Here is a 20,519-nt window from a genome sequence, read left to right on the forward strand (position 1 = left end):
AGTGAAGCTAATTTAGCCTTTATTTGCAGTCTGAGTAGGCAGCTCTGTTATGTTTATAATTACTGTTACTGTGGATTAATTATTTAAACTTTTGCCTTTTATTATTTCTGGGGCTGTCCATATGGTTGCATTATTAGTTGCTTAGCCATAGTGTTCCCCAACCGGCTTAGCAAGAAATAAGAGTTTTTTCTGCTTCCTGCATCTTACAGCTCTGCTAAGGGGCACCACAGGGATAGAGAAATGACTGCCAGGGATGCTACAGATGTCCTTCAGATCATCCACAGTGGGGCCAGAAAGGTTCTTAGGCCTCCTTGTGACATTAAGGACTAAACATTAATGAGCCACTCAGCACAGATTGTGATCCAGCACGGCTGTTCTCCTGTCTCCCAGCTGGGAAGATGAGGCTTGTGTCCACAGCTGGCTTACTGGCCTCTTGAACTCAGGGCTGCAGTGATGGGCTGGATGCAAATCACAGCATACAGAGGTTAAAAAAGGTGGATTTTGATAACATGTATATCTCAATAATCTGCTTGTTGCCCTGAGGAGTTGCTCAAAGCACAAAAACCTATGGGCTGCCTCATTCAGTCAAAGGGATGAGTGATACAGGCATGTATGTTTGGAATGTTCTTCTTCCTTTCCCATGTGCAAGGTGAAGTTTGTGTGGCCACTGGGAATGTTGAGTGGCAGGACCCAAATATCTTGGTTACAGCTCCAAGCATCTTGGTCACATCTCCCAGTGTCTTGGTCACAGCTCCCAATGTCTTGGTCACAGCTCCAAGCCTCTGTCCATCACCACCACTCTAAATCCCACTCCTTTGCTGTCCCTTGTGCCCGTATTTCTCCGCAGAGATCCAGAGCTGCAAAATCCTGGCCACTCTCAGACGGTCTGTGGCAGGAGTCCAGCACCTTCTGGGAACTGATCCCTGGTTTCTAAAACAGAGAAGCTCAGGACCACACACAGTGGGCAGTTCTGTGCCCCTGTTCTGTGCTGGGTGGCCGTGTTTGCCCATGCCCACGTTAGCACACAGCTCCTGGCTCGCAGGGTAATTGAGCAGATAATTTCTGGGCACCAGAACTTCCTCTTCAGCTGTTTGGTGGGAGCACCCAGACAGAGTTGCCCTCGCTCCATGCTCTGGTTTGATGTGCTTTCCCACGTCCTGTAACTCAATCTGTCGGCATGGGGCAAACCTGGGACCTGCCATCATTCATGGGAGCTTTTCAGGGTCAGTGGTCCATCTGGAAAATTGTTTTAATTGGTCTAATAAAAACCTGGAAGAAGGGAAAACTTCTAAAAGCTTTGGCACTCTGAATGGACAGCGTTGTTATCCCGACTTCCTTTTTTCTCCCTGTCTTTTAGAACATATTTCAGTCTCACACAACTCACTGAAATAAGGTGTCTACTTACTGTTTGGGGCTTGAATTCATGCCTAACACAGTGATTTTTTTTTTTCTAAATAAGCTTATTTTTCTGGACTGGAGTGTCTGAGAGTGAAGCTGTTTAGGGAAGTGGGCTCATGGAAGCCAGTTTTCAGTAACACATTATTGCCCAACATTTCCTTTCCTCTCTCTGTCACATGCCACCAGTCCAACAGTGATTCACATCAGACCAGGGACACAGAGCAGTGCAGGCAGCACACCAAAAGGGTTTTTATCTTAAACATCTCCTGTTGCTCTCAGTATCCATTAGCTTTTCTCATGGTTCTGCTTACAGATTGATCAGATCAAGCCTACTTGTTTTTCCAATTTTAAAAATCCTTTATTTTCAGCTGGGAATGAGCTGGGTTCTTGCCTCTGTGCTAGATACTGGTGTCCTTCATTGGAAAGTTTTTGAAGGCCATTTTGAAATTTGTTGCTTTGCACTGTAAGCAATAAGAAAAACATAATTGTTAATTCTTATTTATGAATGTCATAATAATCAAGTATTTTCTATGCTCCATAGTTGTGTACTCACAAAGTTTATTATTATAAAGTGAAAATTATGATGATATTGTTTTCTAATCAAAAGAGAAAGAACATTGTTACCAGGAGAATGATTTGAGTCAGACAATGTTATTAAAATTGAGATGTAAATTAGAGTCTCTCCTCTGAACTTGATGCACTTGCATCAGCTCAGGGACTTGATGATCTCTAATTGTTCCAGGAGTGTTCACTGCTGGATGTTGCACTTTCTACCCTCCAGGATATCAAAATTAGGAAGTGTAAAGTGACAACATTTGGCATTTTGAGTGCTCTGCCAACCTTTTGGCACATTGGCCAAAGCAGAAAGGGGCGATGCAGCTGGTTTCAGAATTAGGGTGTGAGTCAGGAGGTGCCAGGAATTCAATGTTTTCTTTGCAGGAAGAGATCCCAGCTTCTCCCTTACAACCATCAGTAGTTGTAGGGACTTTCAGCCTAAAGATAAAAGTGGCTGGAGGACAAGCAGAGTAACCTGCAGCAAGAGAAATGAATGAGCTGACATTTGCCCTGGGTTGATTTTTATTGGATTACAGTCCCCTGCTCACAAGACCACTCCTAATGAGGCCTTGGGTCCTCTTTCTCCTTGAGCTTAACAAGGCAAAATATTTCTAATCTCCTTTGGTACGCAGAGCACTGGGAGAGGGCAGATGTCATCCCTGGGATCACAACAAGCAGCAGTGTGTGTTGGGATATTTGCCAGGTCTGCCCATCCACCTTGTTCTCCTCATCCTAGGGGTAGACACCATTTAATTCTGGTTCAGGACATCCTTCTCAAGATGCTTCTGTGCAGCATTTTGAGGATGTTTGGAAAACAGGTTTGGGCTGGCGAGAGGCTGAGGGAGCCTCGTGCTGTCATTGCTTTGTCCCTGGACAAGGAGATGTCCCTGCTTTGTCCCTGCATCCCTCCAGTGCTTCTTTCTTTTTTTTCTTTCCTTTTTTTAAGTTTTTTAAAGGAGTGACCAAATCACTCTGCTCTCATCAGCTGCCTGCCATGGCTTTTTCAAGGAGGGTCTCAGACCTGAGAGCATCAGTCAGCAAAACACACCCAGTGCCTCTTGGCTGTGTCAGCCCCTCACACTGGAATTTTTGGGCGTTTGTTTTTCGGGTTTTCTTTGTGTGTGTGTGTGTGTGGGGGGGTTTGTTTGGGGTTTTTTTTGTGTTTGTTTTTGTTTGCGGGTTTTGTTTGTTTGGTTTGGTTTGGGGGTTTTTGTGGGGTTTTTTTGTTTTGTTGTGTTTTGTTCATTTTGTTCATTTTTACATTCCCATTCACTGGGGGTGGACGAGGAGGTGACTGAGAGCTTATGGATCAGGATTAAAGAAAGGGGACAGGTTGGACAGGGCTTGGGGCAGCCTGGTCTCATGGAAGGTGTCCCTGCCCGTGTCAAGGGGAGTGGAACAAAATGATCTTTAAGGTCCCTTCCAACCCAAACCATTCTGTGATTCTGTTTCAGAATTACTACCTAGAATTAATTTTACAGTCTGGCAGCCAGTTGGCAACTCTGCAGTACAACAAAGGAGTTAAGGAGGTCTCTCTGTCTTCTTATCTTTAGTCAAGCAGGAACTTAACTTCAAGAGTGACTTAATTCTAGTCTAAGACATAAGATCACCAAGCTCTAGTCAGGCCTAAGAGTAGGAATGCAAATTCAGAAAAGGAGATGGGGATTTGCCAGAAAGGAAGCTCATGAAGAAGCAGAAGCTGCCAAATCTTTGCCTTTGCTTGAACGGAAAATGCATGAATTAATAAAATTCACTAGGATGAGTCCAAATTTTGTGAATAGTTTCAGATAATTTAGTCATGGGACCAACAATATGAATGTGTTATGAATGAGAATATTTCAAATAGATATAATGCAGTTTATGAATGTTTAGATGTTCGTAGAGACTACTCTGAGGCCAACTGGGACTTCCAAAAGTGTCTCTTTAATCTTTTAGGAGCAAATGGTGAAGAAAGTTGCTGGGGCCAGTTCTGAACATCCGTCACCACTATCTTAAAATGTTCTTTAATCAAGCCATTAAGGCAGATGCCATTCCATCAAGGAATGGCAGAGTCATTATTATCCATAAATTTCTGTCCTTGTATTTGTGAATTCAGCTGAGCATCTCCAGTTGTGTCCTGTTTCTGCAAGACACTGCTGGAGTCTCCAATCAAAGATTGGTGTCAAGGAGAGCAGGCGTTGTTGACCACCCATATGTCTCTTTTATTCCTGCTAATTTGTATCCTGTTTTATTCCCATAGGGTGCATTAGGACCTGCTGGGCCACCTGGACCAGCTGTAAGTACCTCCCTGAACAGCACAAGTAATAGAAGTGTGTAATATTATGCCAAAACCATCACCAAGAGAAGATGGGAAACTTCATATCCCAGACAAAGGGATCAAATCCTGAATGAGTGAATATATTATTTCAAATGTTTAAATATGTATATATGACCTGTTCTGGTAACACAGGGCCTGGTTTTGGTCTCTGAGATGCTATAAAGCAAACCAGCTTGGGATGCAGACTAACATACCAAATGCTATTGAAATTATTATACATTACCTAATGTCTAATAGAAATTAAAAGGAAAAAAAGGAGAAGCAGATAAACTAGAATGTTGTCCTCCTAACTCTCTGTGTCCCACTATCGTGTCCCTGTACATTGCTTTTCTTAGAGACATCTTGTAGGTAACAGCAGTGTAAGGGGAACACAAATCATTAGAGGCAACAAAAGGGTTCATCAAGACACAAGCTCTGCTCTGATTGCAAGTTGTAATAATTAAGGTCAGGGGAGTGCTAACAAAAACTTAAAAGAGAAAAAAAAATTAAGCAGCATTTTCAGAGGTTTTCTTTTCTTCCTGTACGTTCAGTTTCTAAGTGTTCTTTTACTGTTTTAAATGTTGTTTCCAGGGCAAAGGACTACCAGGACCTCCAGTAAGTAATAGGAATATTTTTTCAAAAAAGAGTTTTAAATTATTGGTTTGGCTTTATTAAATACCCTGAGTGTTACAAACCCACCTTAATGTTCCTCTCCTGTGCCAGGCAGAGGAATGTGGAGTCCTGCAGGTCACTGGCCTTGTGTGTTTTCTATCCTTGCCCTTACTGTGGGAAAATGGGTAAATACAAGGCACAGCAGCCTTGTAATCACTGGAAGTGTCCAGTTCTGGGGTAGCTTTTGTCTGGTGGGTTTCTGGGGCATTCCAGGGCTGCCCTGAGTCTGAGGGATGCAGACTGGCAGTGCCCAGTGGTGCCAGGAGTGTGTTCCATTGATGTTCACTGGTAAGCTGATGGTCTGGGTGCAGGAGGGAGCTCCTTGAGGGGACTGGGCAAATGGGTGCAGCCAGACTGTTTGCTGGGCCCTGGGCTTTGGGGTGTCAAGGTCAGCATGGGTGTGAAATCTCTTCTCTCTGTCCAACAGGGGCCTCCAGGACCCAGTGGGCTCCCGGGTGGACATGGATTTCGGGGTCCTTCTGTGAGTTTCTCCTACCACTTATTCCTCGTTTTCTGAGTGTGTCACAACCACAGAAGAGTGAGGTTCACTTCTGGTCTCTTACCCCACTCTGAAGTGAGATGCACAAGACACTACGAGCCCCACAAACACCCCTGGGCTGCTGCCCTTCAGCTTATGCAGGGTCACCCCAGTCAACCACTGCAATGACAAGGATGTGCAGCCATATCTTCCTTCACCAACTGGGAGTAAGGACAGAAGAGCAGCCAGTGTCACCAGAACAGGGATTAGATACCAGCTGGTGTGTACTTTCAGCACCCTCAAGGAAGCCACTGCACAGAACAGGACTGGTTTGCAGAAGCACAGCACATTTTTGGGTGCCCACAGCTCCACTGGAGAGGTGCAGAGCCAGTGGAAGCAGGGATATGCCCTTCTGTCCTAATTCCTGTTCTTCCATGTGCATCTGGTGCTCTCCCTGCAGTCACAGAAGCCTCTGCAGAAGGAAAGGTGCAGTTTAGCCCCATTTGAGATATGTTGTCCCACATTCAAAATACACACTGGTATTTGGTATCCACGATTCACATCCCTTTACATTTCCCTTGAAGGTGAATTCTTATCATCTTTCTCTCTTTTTAGGGACCTTTTGGTCTGCCAGGATTCCCGGGACCTCCTGGGCCACCTGGACCTCCAGTAAGTTGAGACTCACAAATAAATGTGAGAAAATTCCCGAGGGGAATCTAGAATTTTCTCCTTGCTTCCATAACGTGCCCTTTTCATTTGCTGCCATTGCCATGAGCATTCAGCAGCCCATAAACACCCTGCCTTGAGGAGAGCAGTGACTTTTCCTTAGTTGCACTTGGATATGTGGATCTCCTGTTTATTATTTGTGCTCTGTGAGTGGAGGAACCCGGTGACACCCCAGCTTTGCCCCACACTGAGCACAGGGTGGGCTTGCTGTTCTCTCAAGGAGGGTTTATGTCATTGCTTGGATCATGATCTGTTCTTGTAGGGCCAGCAAGTGAGGCTTACAGCCAGCAAGTCTCTGTTTTGGGTTTGCTGTGGCCTCTGGGGGGTTGAACAGTGGGATCAGGAGGTCTTTCCCAAGGAACTTTCCCCAGGCCAGGAGGAAGTCAGGTACAGCTGCTGCTCTTTAATTGCTGCCTTCATCACCTAAGGCTGAAGGCTTTTAACCAAGCCCAGCTGTGCATCTCCAGAGGATGGTTACACCCCTGATGTGTCTGTTTTGGGGGACTGGTGCAGCTCATAATGCTCCAGGTTCAGGCTGTAGGCGGGTCTGGGTATGTGCCTCACACTGATCCAGCTTAGCTGGGTCTGTAAAGTGCCTTTCCTAGGAATTGTGTTTCTACCTGGTGTTTGTCTTGTTGTAATTATAATCCCACGTTTCCTGAATTGCAGGGTCTTCCAGGCACCCTTCCCGACGGCGGTGGGGACCTTCAGGTAAGTTTATTTTATGTAGCATGAAAATATGTTTTGGTTTAATCCTTGATGTGACTTTTGGTTGTCATACTTGGATGAGTCTCAGATCATTTAACACACATTTAGACCTTCAGATGTGGGTCTAAATTACCTCACCACAGAATGCACCAGAGTGGTGTGTGTATTTACAAGATTTAAATGTTTTTTTCAGGGAGGTAGATATGCACTGGAATAGGTTTCCCAAAGAAACTGTGGCTGCCCCATCCCTGAAATTGTTCAAGGCCAGGTTGGACGGGGCTTGGAGCAACCTGGGATAGTGGAAGGTGTCCCTGCCCATGGCAGGGAGGGGTAGAAGGAGATGAACATTAAGGTCCCTTTCAACCCAAACCATTCTGATTCCAGTGCTGATTTTTTTCCTTGATCTTTGCCTTCCAAAATGCACATTTTGCATACATCCTTCATTTACAGAACAACTTCAGCATTTGGTAAATGACAACAGCTTTTCATGAATGTTTCTAGTCCTGCTTTGCCATAGAAAAGGTTGTGTGTGTGGCACTGTTTATTTCCATGGATGGTGGCACTGGGTTCCTTTGGGCATATGCTTTGGTCAGGCTTCTTTCCTTAGGAGAAAGCCTTGATTCCTTTCTTTCAGGGGAATGAAAGGAGTGTTGAGCCCATGAGCGATGGGAGTGACATTTGCAGATTTCACAGCTGTTGTTGTGACAGCTTCTTTGGTTTTCTAATTGATGTACCCCAAAAAAAGCTCAGAGTCAGTTCAGGCTGCCTTATGGCACATCACGTGGAAGTTAATAGAAAATGATGCTATTTCTGCAAGTTTAATTTAAGTTACTCTGTGGAATATACTAGAAAATTAAATTTCTGCTACTGAGGTGTTGCCTGAGGTTTTATTAAAAGGAAAAAAAACCAACAAACAAATCAAAGAAAGGTTGTGGAAGAAAATCTCATTCCCTATTTATGAAGTTTTTAGAGTATGGCCCTTTTCTCCACTAAATTTCCATGTATGTTCTGATTTGTTCCCAGTCAGAGTTCCCACCAGGGGCTCACCCACCCCTAAATATCTGCAGATACCAGCTTATAGGTATTGGAGTTATTTTTCTATTGGTCCCCTTCCAATAAACTCTAATGCTTGTCGTTGTTTCACTTAGGGAGTTGGCTGAAGGAAATCAATAGGGGTCAATCGATGCAGAGGATTAAATATGTTCCTAGTGATTTACAAGGCACCAATCCAGATTCACTGGGGAACTCAAATTCTTCAGCATTTTTGATTGTGGACACTGTGAACTTTCAGAATGTCTCACAGCCCATGCTCAAAGAGAAGCAGTCCATTCATAAATTGTTATTTTATGGGTTGCTGGGGGCTGAGACCTCTAGGACCCCTTTCCGTAGGGAAATGCTGGTCAATACATGATGCTGTAATTCCATCAGATTTAGTGGATTTAGAACCCAAACCCACATGACCTTTTCACCTCTCCCTAGTGATGAAAGCAGCCTCCCTGGATGTGCTGTGTGTGTTTGCTGAACCAAATTGTCTCTGTTCCTTGCAGTGCCCAGCTCTGTGCCCACCAGGTCCCCCAGGTCCCCCGGGAATGCCAGGGTTCAAGGTAAGGAAACATCACCTGCACGAGGATCTGTCTCCCAAAATAAACCCCACTATGAACCCCTGGGGTTGAACTGTTGGGTACACAGTCCATGTCTCCTGTAGGCTCCACGCCTCCCAAACCAACCATGCATTTGCCTGATTTATTCCTACAAATGAATGAACCCTTGGCATAGGGTGAGCACCCTGCAAGCCCTGTGGGGCACAGCTGATGGACAGAAGCAAGCAGAGGCAGCAGTTCAGGGCTGCCTTTCCAAGACCTGAGAGCTGTAAAAATCTCACCAGTTCTGAAACTGTGCTCACAGGGGAGCAGATCTTACTGGAGCAAAACATAACTTATGTAATTAAGTACAATTTGATTGTTGTTTTTTAGCCAGTGTACCACGAGGCAGCTTTCTGTTTATGTTGTTGGCCTCTGGTACATAAATTCAAGGTTTCAACCCTCAGGAAATCTCCCTCAGCAGTCAAACATCTCCTCTGTCCTCTCTTCTTATGGAGTCTGTGCAGTGGGTTACACTCCTGCAGTGAGACAAAGTAATAAGTGACTCCAGTTCTTTCAGCAGGATTTAGAAGTTGGCAAGGAGTGGAACAACTCCTGGGAAATCTTCTCAGTTCCTCTTGAACTGACCTTTGTTGGTCTGTTTGGTCTCTGCACTGAGTCATAAATATCATTACAAGTACACAATATTTAGGGCATAACTACTCAAAATTCATAACTCATGAAATGGAAAAGCCTGAGAAGCTTTCCAGTTATGATGCAAATGATGCACAGGACCTTTTTTGTGGTGAGGAATAACATCTGCCATGGCTGAAGTTAGTCTGCTTCTCTCCCACAGTGATAGGAAGGGAGCCGAGATGCAAATTGAATCTGAGTTTTATATAAAAGATTTCAGTGAGACTTGTATTTCTTTGCAAGCTTGATGATGGAGATATTAAAGACAACTTAAAAAAGGAGGTTAAAGATGCAGAATGGGGTTTTCAGAAGTGACTCAGCCCCATTTTCAAAGGTGATGGGAACTGAGTTCTGCTTCCTGATCTGTATTTGAGAATTGCATCCTGGGACCCACAGCCTGCAAGTCACTTTGGAAAACCAAATCTGGGCATTTCCTGAAACTACATCAAAACTGATACCTAACACAGGAATGGTACATGGATAGCCACCCCCAGAAGTGATCTCTGTACACACCTATAGATTATTTTCCCCATGACTTCTTCATGTTATGAGGATTTGAGTCTTACAGCTGTCTCACAAAATTTAAATTTTGAAACAAGACTATTGGGATGTGAATAATCATAACTCTTATTTCTAGGGACACACTGGTCACAAAGGGGAACCTGGTGAAATAGGAAAACAAGGAGAGAAGGTAAGCTTCGATTTAAAAGGGATGGGGGAGGATTTTTCTCTTTAAAAGCTCCATAATAAGTGATTTTTCAAGAAGACAGGGAGAAATAAGGCAACTGGCTTAACAAGAAGTTACTATGACTGAAGTGTGTTGACTTCCATTGCTGTGCCTGTAGGACCACGTGCTACCTCTCCAGGAAAATTCATCTTCCCAATGATCATCATGTTAGGATCAGTTTGAGTTGACACCTGTTGTTTCCCATGCAGGGATGTCAGCTCAGGAAAAGCCCTGCATTAATCACTTGGATAAATTCCTGACTGATCCAAATGTTCTTGCATGTAGAAGAAATTGCCTATAATTCTGAAGAGAAATCTAGGAGGGAGGTCCCTGGCTGTGTGTTGAGCCTGTCTCTCCTCTTTTCTAATTGATTTTTCTCTCCCAGGGTAACCCTGGCCCTCCCGGTCCTCCAGGCATTCCAGGCAGTGTTGGCCTGCAGGTAACACCTCCTCTTCTGCCCAATTCCCATGACCTTTTCACTGTGGAACTCGATGGAGCCATCAATCACCTTGGTTACACAAACAGCTCTTGCCTCTGCAGAGTTACAGATGTGAAAACTGATGCTGGTGAAAAAACAAATTGTGCTGTTTCACTGAGCTTTAATTTAGGTCCTGCTTTTGGTACCTCACCTTGGATGAGAACTGGGTTCCTGGTAGAGCCCTGGACACCTTTTTGGTGGACCTGAGCTCTGGGCTGGCTTGAGAGCCTGGTAGGTGGGCTGGAGAGCACAGGGATGCTGAATGTCCCAAGTGGGCTGTCAGCACAGTGTCACTGCTCAGGGGTTGTCACCAAAAGGGTGTCCTGTTTGTGCATCAGAAAGTTGAGCTTTCTGCTGTTCCTCACTATTTCTGAATGTTTTCTGTGTTGATGAGTTTTTACCTCATGCTGTTCTGCCCTTTTGTGTTGAACAGTGGTTGAGTTTTAACTGATTTGCTTTCTTAATTAGGGCCCGAGGGGACTAAGAGGCCTCCCTGGTCCAATGGGTCCAGCTGGTGACAGAGTAAGAAAAACCTTCTGTTTTTTTCCCCTCCAGCACCAGTTTGTCTTGTAAGAGGTGCCATTTGCACTTATCCTTACTGAATTCCACTGGGAAACTTGTGCAGGTATAAAGTGTGGGCTGTGCACCCCCCCCACCAGAACAACCTTCCAAAGTCAGGAGGATCCATATTTCCAGGGTACTGACGGGGTCAGAGCCAGCCACATTGAAATATTCCAACCAGAATGACAAAGTGCTGTCCCTGCAAGGCTGACAGTGCTAAAGAATCTTGCAGAATAAGGAAAAAAAAAAAAGAGGAAGGTTTCATTTCACTTTCTGTTCTGCCTCTTTACAAGAAAAAGCCAAAGAAACACTGATGGACAAAGACTTTCAGGACATGAGAAGTCTCCTCAGTGACAACAGGGTTAATCTCCACATCTTCATGGCTTTGGACTCTTGTCATGGTCCCTTGACCAGCAGCCTGAATGGTTTTGAATTTGATGAAGTAATGCATTTATTTAGGAATAAGTGTGTTACCAAGAGAGCAAGGCCATGAATGGTATCAGTGTATCAGAGAGATAAAGGTGGGGAGATCCAGAGTTAAAACCTGTTGTTCAGAGGGGGATCTTTTGCAAGTCTGTTCTGCAAACGAGGAGGAAATACGGGATGTCTTTGTGTTTTGTCAGGCTGAGGTACAAGGTGGGGATACTGTTACTTCATCCTCTGCCAACCACAGCATTACAGTGATGTCTGTTCTTTGCAGGGTGACATTGGTTTCAGAGGCCCACCTGGAATCCCAGGACCTCCAGGGAAAGCTGTATGTATCCACTTCCCAGGCTCTCTACGGCTCTGACTTCCACAACCACAGCCTGAAGTTTATTCCTCCTGCTCTAAGCCCTGCTGCCAGTGAACAGGAGGGTGTGCTGACCACCTCCATCAGATTATTCCCTTTGCCCTTTTCCCTCCAGTGAGAGCAATGTTGTTTCACCTGGTCCAGACCTCGTGATGCCTTTCCTCCAGTTGTGCCCCATGCCAGAATAAGTTCCCCTCGTTTCCATTGCTCTCTGTGCTTCACTGCCCTTCCCTGAGCATCAGCAGCTGGAGAGGGGAATATGTGTTACTTTTGGAGGAAGAATCAGTATTATCCTGACCTTACATTCTTTGAGCCTGGTCTGTTCCCAAGTGCTCACAGCTCACAAGGATTTTTACTACAAGCAGGAATAGTTGTGAATTGAAGATGGAATCCTCATCCTTTTGCCAAGCTCTGGGGTGAGGTGTAGGAGAACACCAAACCTGCACACTGGGCAGACTCCTGTACCCTCCTTACTGTAGCCAAACAGGACCTGAGCTGCACCTGCAGCATTGTAGCCTCTCTAAGAGCATTTTCCTCTGGCCTATCTGTCTTATTGCAGATAATATTTCCACCCTGTCTATCATATTGTGGATAATAATGGCTTTAAGCTGAATGAGGGTACATTTAGCTTAGATATTAGGAAGAAATTCTCCCCTGTGAGGGTGGGGAGGCACTGGCACAGGTTGCCCAGAGAAGCTGTGGCTGCCCCGTCCCTGGGAGTGTTCAAGGCCAGGTTGGATGGATCTTGGAGCAACCTGGGCTAGTGGAAGGTGTCTCTGCCCATGGCAGGGAGGGTGGAACGAGATGGTCTTTAAGGTCCCTTCCAACCCAAACCACTGTGGGATTCTATGATAATATGGCATCTGCTTTACAGCAGGTACCTCCATCTGCCCACAGCAGCCAACAGACCACACTGACCCCGAGGCAATCCTACCCTCAGGGGACCCCTCCCTAGTCCTTGCAATTATAGATTAAATTCATCCAAACTAAAATAAAATCAGGCATTTTCTCACCAAACTTTTCATTATGCCAAACAGTATCTAGACAGTGAATATTAAAGTTTTTCGCCCACTCTATTTCTGCTTAACGAAATTGCTTCATTAAATGAAGGGGAAGAAGGTCCCTGCCCTGAGGGATTGTTGGCAAAGTCCCTGCTGCAAACAGTGTGTCAGGAATCACAAAGAGTAACTGAGAAAGTACAGCTGAGCTCCTGGGGGAATATGTGTGCTCACACCTCTGTTAACACCAACAAACAGCACAGAACCCCCCTCGTTCCACCCTCAAAACCTCAATCTTGTCACTGTGTGATGAAGATGCTTAATGGCTTTTCCTCCTGTGTCACAGGGAGAACAAGGAAGCAAAGGACCTCAGGGATTCCGGGGGCCCAAAGGAGATACTGTGAGTGCAGTCAAAAACCCCTCTGCTCCAGTATGGGATGTGATGTTCCAAGGGATTGGTTTCACAGGTTTATTGTGGCTTGTGCCCCCTTGGTTTGCTTGAAAGGGAGGTGAAAGTATCCTCTCAAAAATGAGATGTTTAACTCTTATTAAAGATGCCTGATTAATAAGGTGTCAGTGCTGCTACAGCCTGGAGCACAGGGATCAGATCTTACATTCCCATTCCTTGAAACAATCAGGAATTTTCCCAAATGTTGCAGCCAGCATTGGGCCAGTTTCCTGGTGTGTCCCAAAAGAACCTCCAAACCCCTGTGAACAGGAGAGGAGCCAGCCCAAACTGAATGAAATGTCCCTGGAGAGTTTGAGTATTATCTTTGTTGTCAGATGGTTCTTTAGAGTTGTGTCCTGGCTAATTTAGGATTTATTGTTGATTTCTAGGGTAAACCTGGACCAAAAGGAAACCCAGGGGCTCGTGGACTCATAGGAGAACCTGTAAGTCAATTAAATAGGATACAGATCTCACTGGTATCTTGCTTGTGGATCAGGAGATAAAACACAATTGGAAAAAACCTGTTTCTTGCCATCTTTGCTGCCAAACTTGTGCTCTGGGTCTCTGTAACCTCCAGCACAATCCCAGTTGGACTAAACTCCAGTTGCACTGCTGTAAATGAAAATCCTCTCAGTACAACCCAATGCCCAGAGGTTCTTTGATGTGATTGAGTTTTGCAAACCACAGAGTCTCCTCCTGACCTTAACGTGTGCTGTGCATGGTTGCAGGGCATTCCTGGCAAGGATGGGCGGGATGGAGCTCCTGGACTCGATGGTGAGAAGGTTTGTAAAGTCCTACTTAAACACTGCAGGAAAGATTCCTGTGACTGTCCCCTGGGTGCTGCAAAGCCACTGATCAAGAAGAGTGTGGCTGGAAAGCTTTTGCATCTAAAAAGTTTCCTAATAATGTCAATAGTGAAGGAGAGTGAAGTTGCTTCTATTAATTGATCCCAAGGAAATTCCCCAAGTGAAGAAGATGCACACATGATGTAAGCTCAGCTGTGTCCCTGTATTTAGTGGTTCCTCCTGACTGACTCAAGGCCTTCAGAGATGCCTTTTCAGAGCTGTTGACAGAGTCATCTGTTTATTTCAATTGCCTGTCAGGTACTTATTGCCTGGTTTTTGAATGGTAATCCCTCAGGAACATGGAGTGTGTGCTGCCAGGGAAAGCTGGGAGCTGCAGGGGGTAGGGAAACACCTGGGAGCTCATGTCCAGGGGGTGCTCACCTCCTGTAGGCACAACAGCTCTTGGTCCTGGGGAGGGAGAAGAGTACAAATGCCTGTTTGGGAATGTGTCCCCTCCCTGTGTCAGACTATTTCCCAGTGCTGGAGGATCCCTCCTAACCTCTCACTATCCACAGGGTGATGCAGCTCCAATGGGTGCTCCTGGAGAGAAGGGGCCAAACGGACTTCCTGTGAGTATGGAGCAGGACCTGCCACCTCTGGGGTTCCAGCAGCTCAGTCTGCCTGCAGAGATCCCTCCTGGGGACAGGGGAGGGTCATTTTGTGTGTTGTTTCACAAGGGGCCACAGTTAAGCCAAGAGGAAATGCCCCTTTCCCACCATGCAGTCAGGGAAGCAGTATATAGGACAGAATGGAGAACACCTGGAGTAGCCCCATATTCTAACTCCATGGCTGTTGGCCTCTCTGATTCTATTTAAAATCTAAATTTGAGAGAGATTTTCTCTTTCACATCCCAGTGATGTGCATTCCCTATGCAGGGAGGTAAGATCTGGGGTATAATATCCTGAGCTCTGTCCTTGGTTTACTACTGTTTGTTGAAAAAATGTTTCAACTATTTAAAAGAGGTAAAAGTATTCCTTTCTTCCTGTATTACACAATATTATGAACAGCCCTGGAGAGATGTTTATGCTTTGCAAAATGTTGCTGCTGTTGGTCTATTTGCATATTCTTCCTCTTTGCTCTAATGCCAAGGATCAGTGTTTGCAGAGCTGCAAGAGCAGTGAGCAGGAGAGAGATTGAAGTCGTAATATGCACAGTGAAAGCTGCAGAAATCTAAATCCTCCATTGCTCCAAGCAAAGGTTGCTCCTTATGTGTCAAATCAGACCAGAATAACAGATTTAATAACTTCTTCTGACATTGCTTTAATATAATTTTTTTTCCAGGGACTGCCTGGAAGAGCAGGTATTAAAGGCTCAAAGGGTGAACCAGTAAGTGGATGTCTCTACTGATGGGGTTTGGTGGGGAAGCTGGTCACAACAAGGCCTTTTAGCTTTAGGGTATTGGGAGGACTTACCCCAAAGTGGTGGTGTCAGCATTTCTGCTGGGGCTGAGCCCCCCTGGCAAGCGAGGAGCAGGATTTAGGTAAAACAAGTGGGCTGGCCTTGCTCTTGCCTCTCATTCAGTGAAGACATAGCAGGTGCACAGGAGGGTCATCAGTGGTTCAGTAAACCTCACCCTTTGGTCAAAGTCCCAGGGGCAGGCTCCATCTCTGGGAATCAAAAGCCTGAGCACCTGCAAGGAGGAACAGGATTCTCTTATCTTGCCTTCTGGAGACTTTCCCCCCCCACCTCAGGATAAAACCTTCCATGGAGCTTTAGATTGGCACCTACCTGTGAGATAAAAGAAAACCTCAGACAGACAAAGCTATTCTGAAAAGCATCTTTTTTTTCTGTCCCTCCCCTTCTTTCTGAATTTCCCCCTCTGCACCTGCATCATTATTCCTGCTAATCCTCATGCAGGAGAGCATACAGGAAGGCATTTCTCCTGACATGAGGGTGATGCAGGGGTGAATGTGATGGGATGTCCTGAGCACACCTCCAGAAGAGCATCCCTGTCTCACTGGTCCCCTTCAGTCCCATGAGGGACATGGTGACCCTGCCCTGGGGCTGGCAGAGCCCTCCCTGGTCACTGGTCCCAGGACAGAATGTGCAACTCAGCTGTTCTTTACATGTCTGGGGTTGGGAGTTTTGTCTTAAAACTGTAAAAGTTAAAAGCTGTGCTTATTTCCTGACCCAGGTTTTAACTCCCTCCTCCTTTTTTGCTTCAGGTAGGACAGAAATGACTCTCTGAAGTGATGCCCTAACTGAGTGTTTGCTTTCTCCTCTGCAGGGCAGTCCTGGAGAGATGGGAGAGGCAGGTCCCTCAGGAGAGCCAGGCATCCCTGTAAGTATCCCATGGTTTGCATGTGGCATGAGCTCTGCTGAGTGAGTTTTAAACCAAACTGTGAAGCTGGAGCTCATGTGCTGCTTCCCTGCACAAATAATGATGCAAGAGCTGCTGTGCTGCCTGCAACACGTGCAATCTCATGGGATTGAGCACTCCAGGCAGTCCACATGGGTGTGGAGCTCCCCAGGGAGCTGGGAGGGCAGACACCTCCATGCACAGATGCTGTGCTGCAGCAGGTGTGGAGGAGAGCCCAGCAGGTGTGGAGGAGAAGATGGGCCAACAGGGCAAGGAGTTTGGGACTGAAACAGCCTGGCATCCAGGAATGCCTTCTGGCTCTGCAGTGGGGAGGGAAGGGTGGATTCATGGCTCCTCAATGTCACAGCTGACTGTGGTGTTCCTGCCAGGGCGATGTTGGTGTTCCTGGTGAGAGAGGGCTGCCAGGACCCAGAGGAGCAACTGTAAGTACAGCACTGCCTGTAAATCACCAAAATAGAGTTTGTGTATGGGGTTACTCTCTGGCTACAGCAAAAGGCCACGTTCTCTCTGGGGAGTTTTGGCAGCAGAGGAGTATGTCCCCCATAAGTGAGTCAGATCCTGTTCTCACTGACAGCTCCGTGCAAATGCCAAGTGATCCCTCCCATTTCCCTTGGCAAAGGAAGCTGCACTTGTCCAAGAGGTTTGAGGAGCTGCTACAGTCTGACAGGAGAGACTGGACAGCCAGCAAGCCCCTCATTAAACAGGAATAGTAAGGCTCTACTTGTGCTGAGGTGAGCCACTAATGAAGCAAAGCTGCTGTGAAGCTGTTGCAGTGTACACTGAACCCTCCCCATTTCTTTATCACTGTCCTTGGAGCAGAGAAGAGGGATTCACTGCAAAACCTGAAGCCATACACACAACAAAACTGAAAATAGCTGCATGTCCCCCTGCCATGTCCCTGCTCCAGAGCAGAGATGATAATCAATAATATCAGGATGGCAAAGCCCTGATTTTGATCCCACTACTAAAAACACTTGGGTACCTTTTCTATCTTGTCCTCCCCAGCTAGTGCTGGTGCTGGGGTTGTACCTGACATTCCAATGGTTTTGTTGGGCTTTTTTTCTTTTTTTTTTTTCTCATCTTAAACTCATTTTGAAATACAGGAGCCTACAGCAAGTCTAATATGATTTCTGGTATGTACCACTTGGAAGGAATTGTACTGTGTGATTTATTGTTTGTGAGCAGCTGCTCCTGAAACTTTCAAGGAGAGGGAAATCAGCCTTAGAAATAAACTCTAGTAATAATGTTTGCTTTTATGACTGCAGTTTTTCATCAAAATACCTGGCCCCACAGAAGGTAACACATTATTATAGCCAAAAAGCAACAGTAGTTGAGCTAATTGCATTGGTGCAGAGTTCTGACAGGGGTTCAGCAGCAACTGAACCCATGGTTATGTGTAACCTGAGCTCCTAATTTCTGATTTGTGTTATTAGAATAATGATTTATTAGTTAAGACAGTGCTATTCTAAGAGGGTTGCAGGATTTTTCTAGTGTTAAGGCTGTTTGGCTAAAAACAATTTGGGGGTTTTAGCCCGGTGTACCAAGGGTTTCTCCCCATTCAGAGCCTCTCAGGTCCCACCACATTTAAAGGCACCAGCACAGCAGAATCATTTTTGATGCAATTTAACTTAACTTTCCTAGAGCTCCGTATTTATAAATAAAGTTCCTTAAATGAAATTAAAGTTCCTGAATAAATTACAAGCAAAAACCAGAAGTGAAAACAGTAACCACAAAAATACCCGAGCAGTTCTATAGCCTTTGGAGGACGGTGCTGCTTTATTTCAGTGGCCAGTTTGGAGCTTATTTGTGTCCCTGAACACTTCACCCCCCCAGGAATGGCTGTGAAAAGAGGCAAAGGTGCTGTCCCTCCTCATGACAGAAGCTTGCTGAAGGCATCTGTTTCAAGAAGACAGTTTACAAAATGGGATTTAGGTGCCTAAATTACTTAAAGGGTTTTTTTTCATCTCAGATCTTTATTGGATATGTGATTTTTCTCAGAAGAAAGCACTAGAGACTCCTAATGGTAATAGTCATGTTCTGTCTGGTGAGCTCCTAAAAGCCCTGCACTAACAGCATCAACTGCTGCTTTTTTCTATGTTGTTGGGACAAAGTATGTCCAAACAAATAGATGCAATTGCCATTTTTCATCTCCAAGGGCCTGCAGCACATGTTTTGCAGTAGTTCCTTGCAATCAATTCAAAACATAGTATTGGAATAGTGGTTCCCCTTTAATGGATATTGTCTATGCTGCCACATTTTGCTGTCATTGATCTTCACTACTCATCAGTATGGTATGTTATTAAGCATTAGTTATACAAATAAGCATTTCTGTTAATAATAATAGTAATAATAATAAAAACAATGCTGAGAAAGCTCAGTGAACACCAGACATCACTTTACAGTGGTATCAGCAAAGTGCTGCAGTACAGAACTGCACACTGTCTCTCTGCCAATGTAACTGCACAAGTGACTTACCTGGCCCTGAATTTGCTCCTCACCAAAGCTGATCTTTCTCTTTTCAGGGACCACTCGGTCTCCAAGGCCCCATAGGAGCCCGTGGTGTCCGAGGTTTCCAGGTCAGTGTGCTGACAGAGGTAATTTAATGGGCATCATGTTTGGGCAGGTCACTGTTTTCTGCAAAACTCTGACCAGAAAATTGTGTGATGGCAATGAGGGGTAGGAAGAAAAGTCTTTTCGTTTGCCACAACTAGTCTGATAACTTTAGGAAAGAACACAAGCCCAGATAAGCTGCCTGCCAGAACAATTTATGTTTAGCGCTTGTTTGTAAAGGAAGGGTTGGAGTTTTGAGCCCATTCTTGAGCACAGGTTGCCCAGAGAAGCTGTGGCTGCCCCATCCCTAAAAGTGTTCCCGACCAGGTTGGACAGGGCTTGGAGCAACATGGTCTGATGGAAGATGTCCCTGTCCATGGCAGGGGACTGGAACAAGCTGAGCTTTCCAACCCAAACTGTTTTATGATTTTTCAAGTTTGACCTCTGTAAAGATACCTCAGTTTCTCCTTGATCTGGGCCACTCTCAGCTCGTATTTCTTCAGTGAACTCCTCCTCCTCTCTGCTCCACTCACTGAGGACTCCCATATTTCTCCCTCCTGTCTCTAAGGGAGTGGGATCTCCACGCTCCATTCCCCACTGACACTGGCACATGGTGCTGCCTTCAGGGAGCATCAGTTGGTGGCATCACAGGTGTGATTTACCAGTGAAAGGCCCAGACCAAAGGCTGGAGCACCTTGGCAGGTACCTGACCTTGACTGTGGACCAGGACAGAGGCTGGAGTGAGCTGTACCAACCAACACAAGTGGTCCCTAGGTCCTGGGGGAAAAGGAAGAGAGAACATCCAAACAAATAACCTTTTTGAACATGTTATGGAGACTGTGAACTGTTGGGGTGTTGAAGCATGCAGGGTTTCCTGGCACTGTAAGCTGCAGCTTGTTTTTTGTTGTTTTCCTAACAGGGTCCCAAAGGTGCCAGTGGTGAACCTGGCCTTCCTGGTCCAACTGGAATCCGTGGAGAGGCAGGTGACAGGGTAAGGAGAAGACATCTGTAACTAATTCCTGTTTGGGATATGAAACTAGAGTGTAAGAGGGGCCCAAAACTTGGTGTAGCTGATGTCACCCCAGCAAACACAAACAGGTTTGTACATTTGGTGTCCCAGCCCCTTCTCTGAGGCTGCTGTGTGCCCAGGATGGACCCTATGACAAGTAACAGGGTTTGTGCATCCTGTCTGTTCCGTTCCTGTCCTTGTTTCTGTTTCACTTTAGGAACTCCCACTATTTTTAGACAGGGCTTTCAGGTCCCATCCTAGCCGGAATAGATGTTGTTTGGGATTTTTCCCTGCTCTGTGTGCTGCTTCCACCAAAGCCTCACTCCCCATGAGCACAGGAGAGCTGATTTGTGCATTTTTGTTACTCAGATGCTTGATTAGACTTTCTTGTGGTAGTTTTTTTTTTAATTACAGTTTGCTCAATGACTGATCTTTCTGATCAGCAACACACCTGCCCATCCACCTCAGAATAAATGAGACCTTTTGTTTAAATTAATTCATTCTCATCTAAAAGAAACCATCAGGGCAAAGTGAACAGCATTTGTTGGGGGCTTGCAGGAGAACAGGAGCCATGTGTTCACCAGCTCCCTCCTCTCCAGCCTTAAGGTGAAGTTTCTGTGTAAGCAATCACAGCAGGACCATGGGGGTTCCACAATGGCCCTTCTGTGCTGGCTCCAGGCAGGTTTA

General features: G+C 45.6%; 1 protein-coding gene across 1 annotated transcript in view; it reads left to right on the forward strand.

Moving 5' to 3' along the window:
* The window catches only part of COL9A3 (collagen type IX alpha 3 chain), a 35,531-nt gene that overhangs the window by 7,201 nt on the left and 7,811 nt on the right, over positions 1–20,519 (forward strand). The window contains exons 6-24 of the mRNA XM_027645761.1: positions 4,193–4,228; positions 4,841–4,864; positions 5,349–5,402; positions 6,015–6,068; positions 6,795–6,836; positions 8,381–8,437; positions 9,744–9,797; positions 10,219–10,272; positions 10,780–10,833; positions 11,573–11,626; positions 13,007–13,060; positions 13,498–13,551; positions 13,837–13,890; positions 14,469–14,522; positions 15,235–15,279; positions 16,181–16,234; positions 16,642–16,695; positions 18,796–18,849; positions 19,743–19,814. Coding sequence (XP_027501562.1) covers positions 4,193–4,228; positions 4,841–4,864; positions 5,349–5,402; positions 6,015–6,068; positions 6,795–6,836; positions 8,381–8,437; positions 9,744–9,797; positions 10,219–10,272; positions 10,780–10,833; positions 11,573–11,626; positions 13,007–13,060; positions 13,498–13,551; positions 13,837–13,890; positions 14,469–14,522; positions 15,235–15,279; positions 16,181–16,234; positions 16,642–16,695; positions 18,796–18,849; positions 19,743–19,814 — 978 coding nt within the window. The remainder of the gene's footprint in view (positions 1–4,192; positions 4,229–4,840; positions 4,865–5,348; positions 5,403–6,014; positions 6,069–6,794; positions 6,837–8,380; positions 8,438–9,743; positions 9,798–10,218; positions 10,273–10,779; positions 10,834–11,572; positions 11,627–13,006; positions 13,061–13,497; positions 13,552–13,836; positions 13,891–14,468; positions 14,523–15,234; positions 15,280–16,180; positions 16,235–16,641; positions 16,696–18,795; positions 18,850–19,742; positions 19,815–20,519) is intronic.

Source organism: Corapipo altera, unplaced genomic scaffold, assembly GCF_003945725.1.
Source record: "Corapipo altera isolate COAL_440 unplaced genomic scaffold, ASM394572v1 64, whole genome shotgun sequence".
Taxonomy (NCBI): Eukaryota; Metazoa; Chordata; class Aves; order Passeriformes; family Pipridae; genus Corapipo; species Corapipo altera.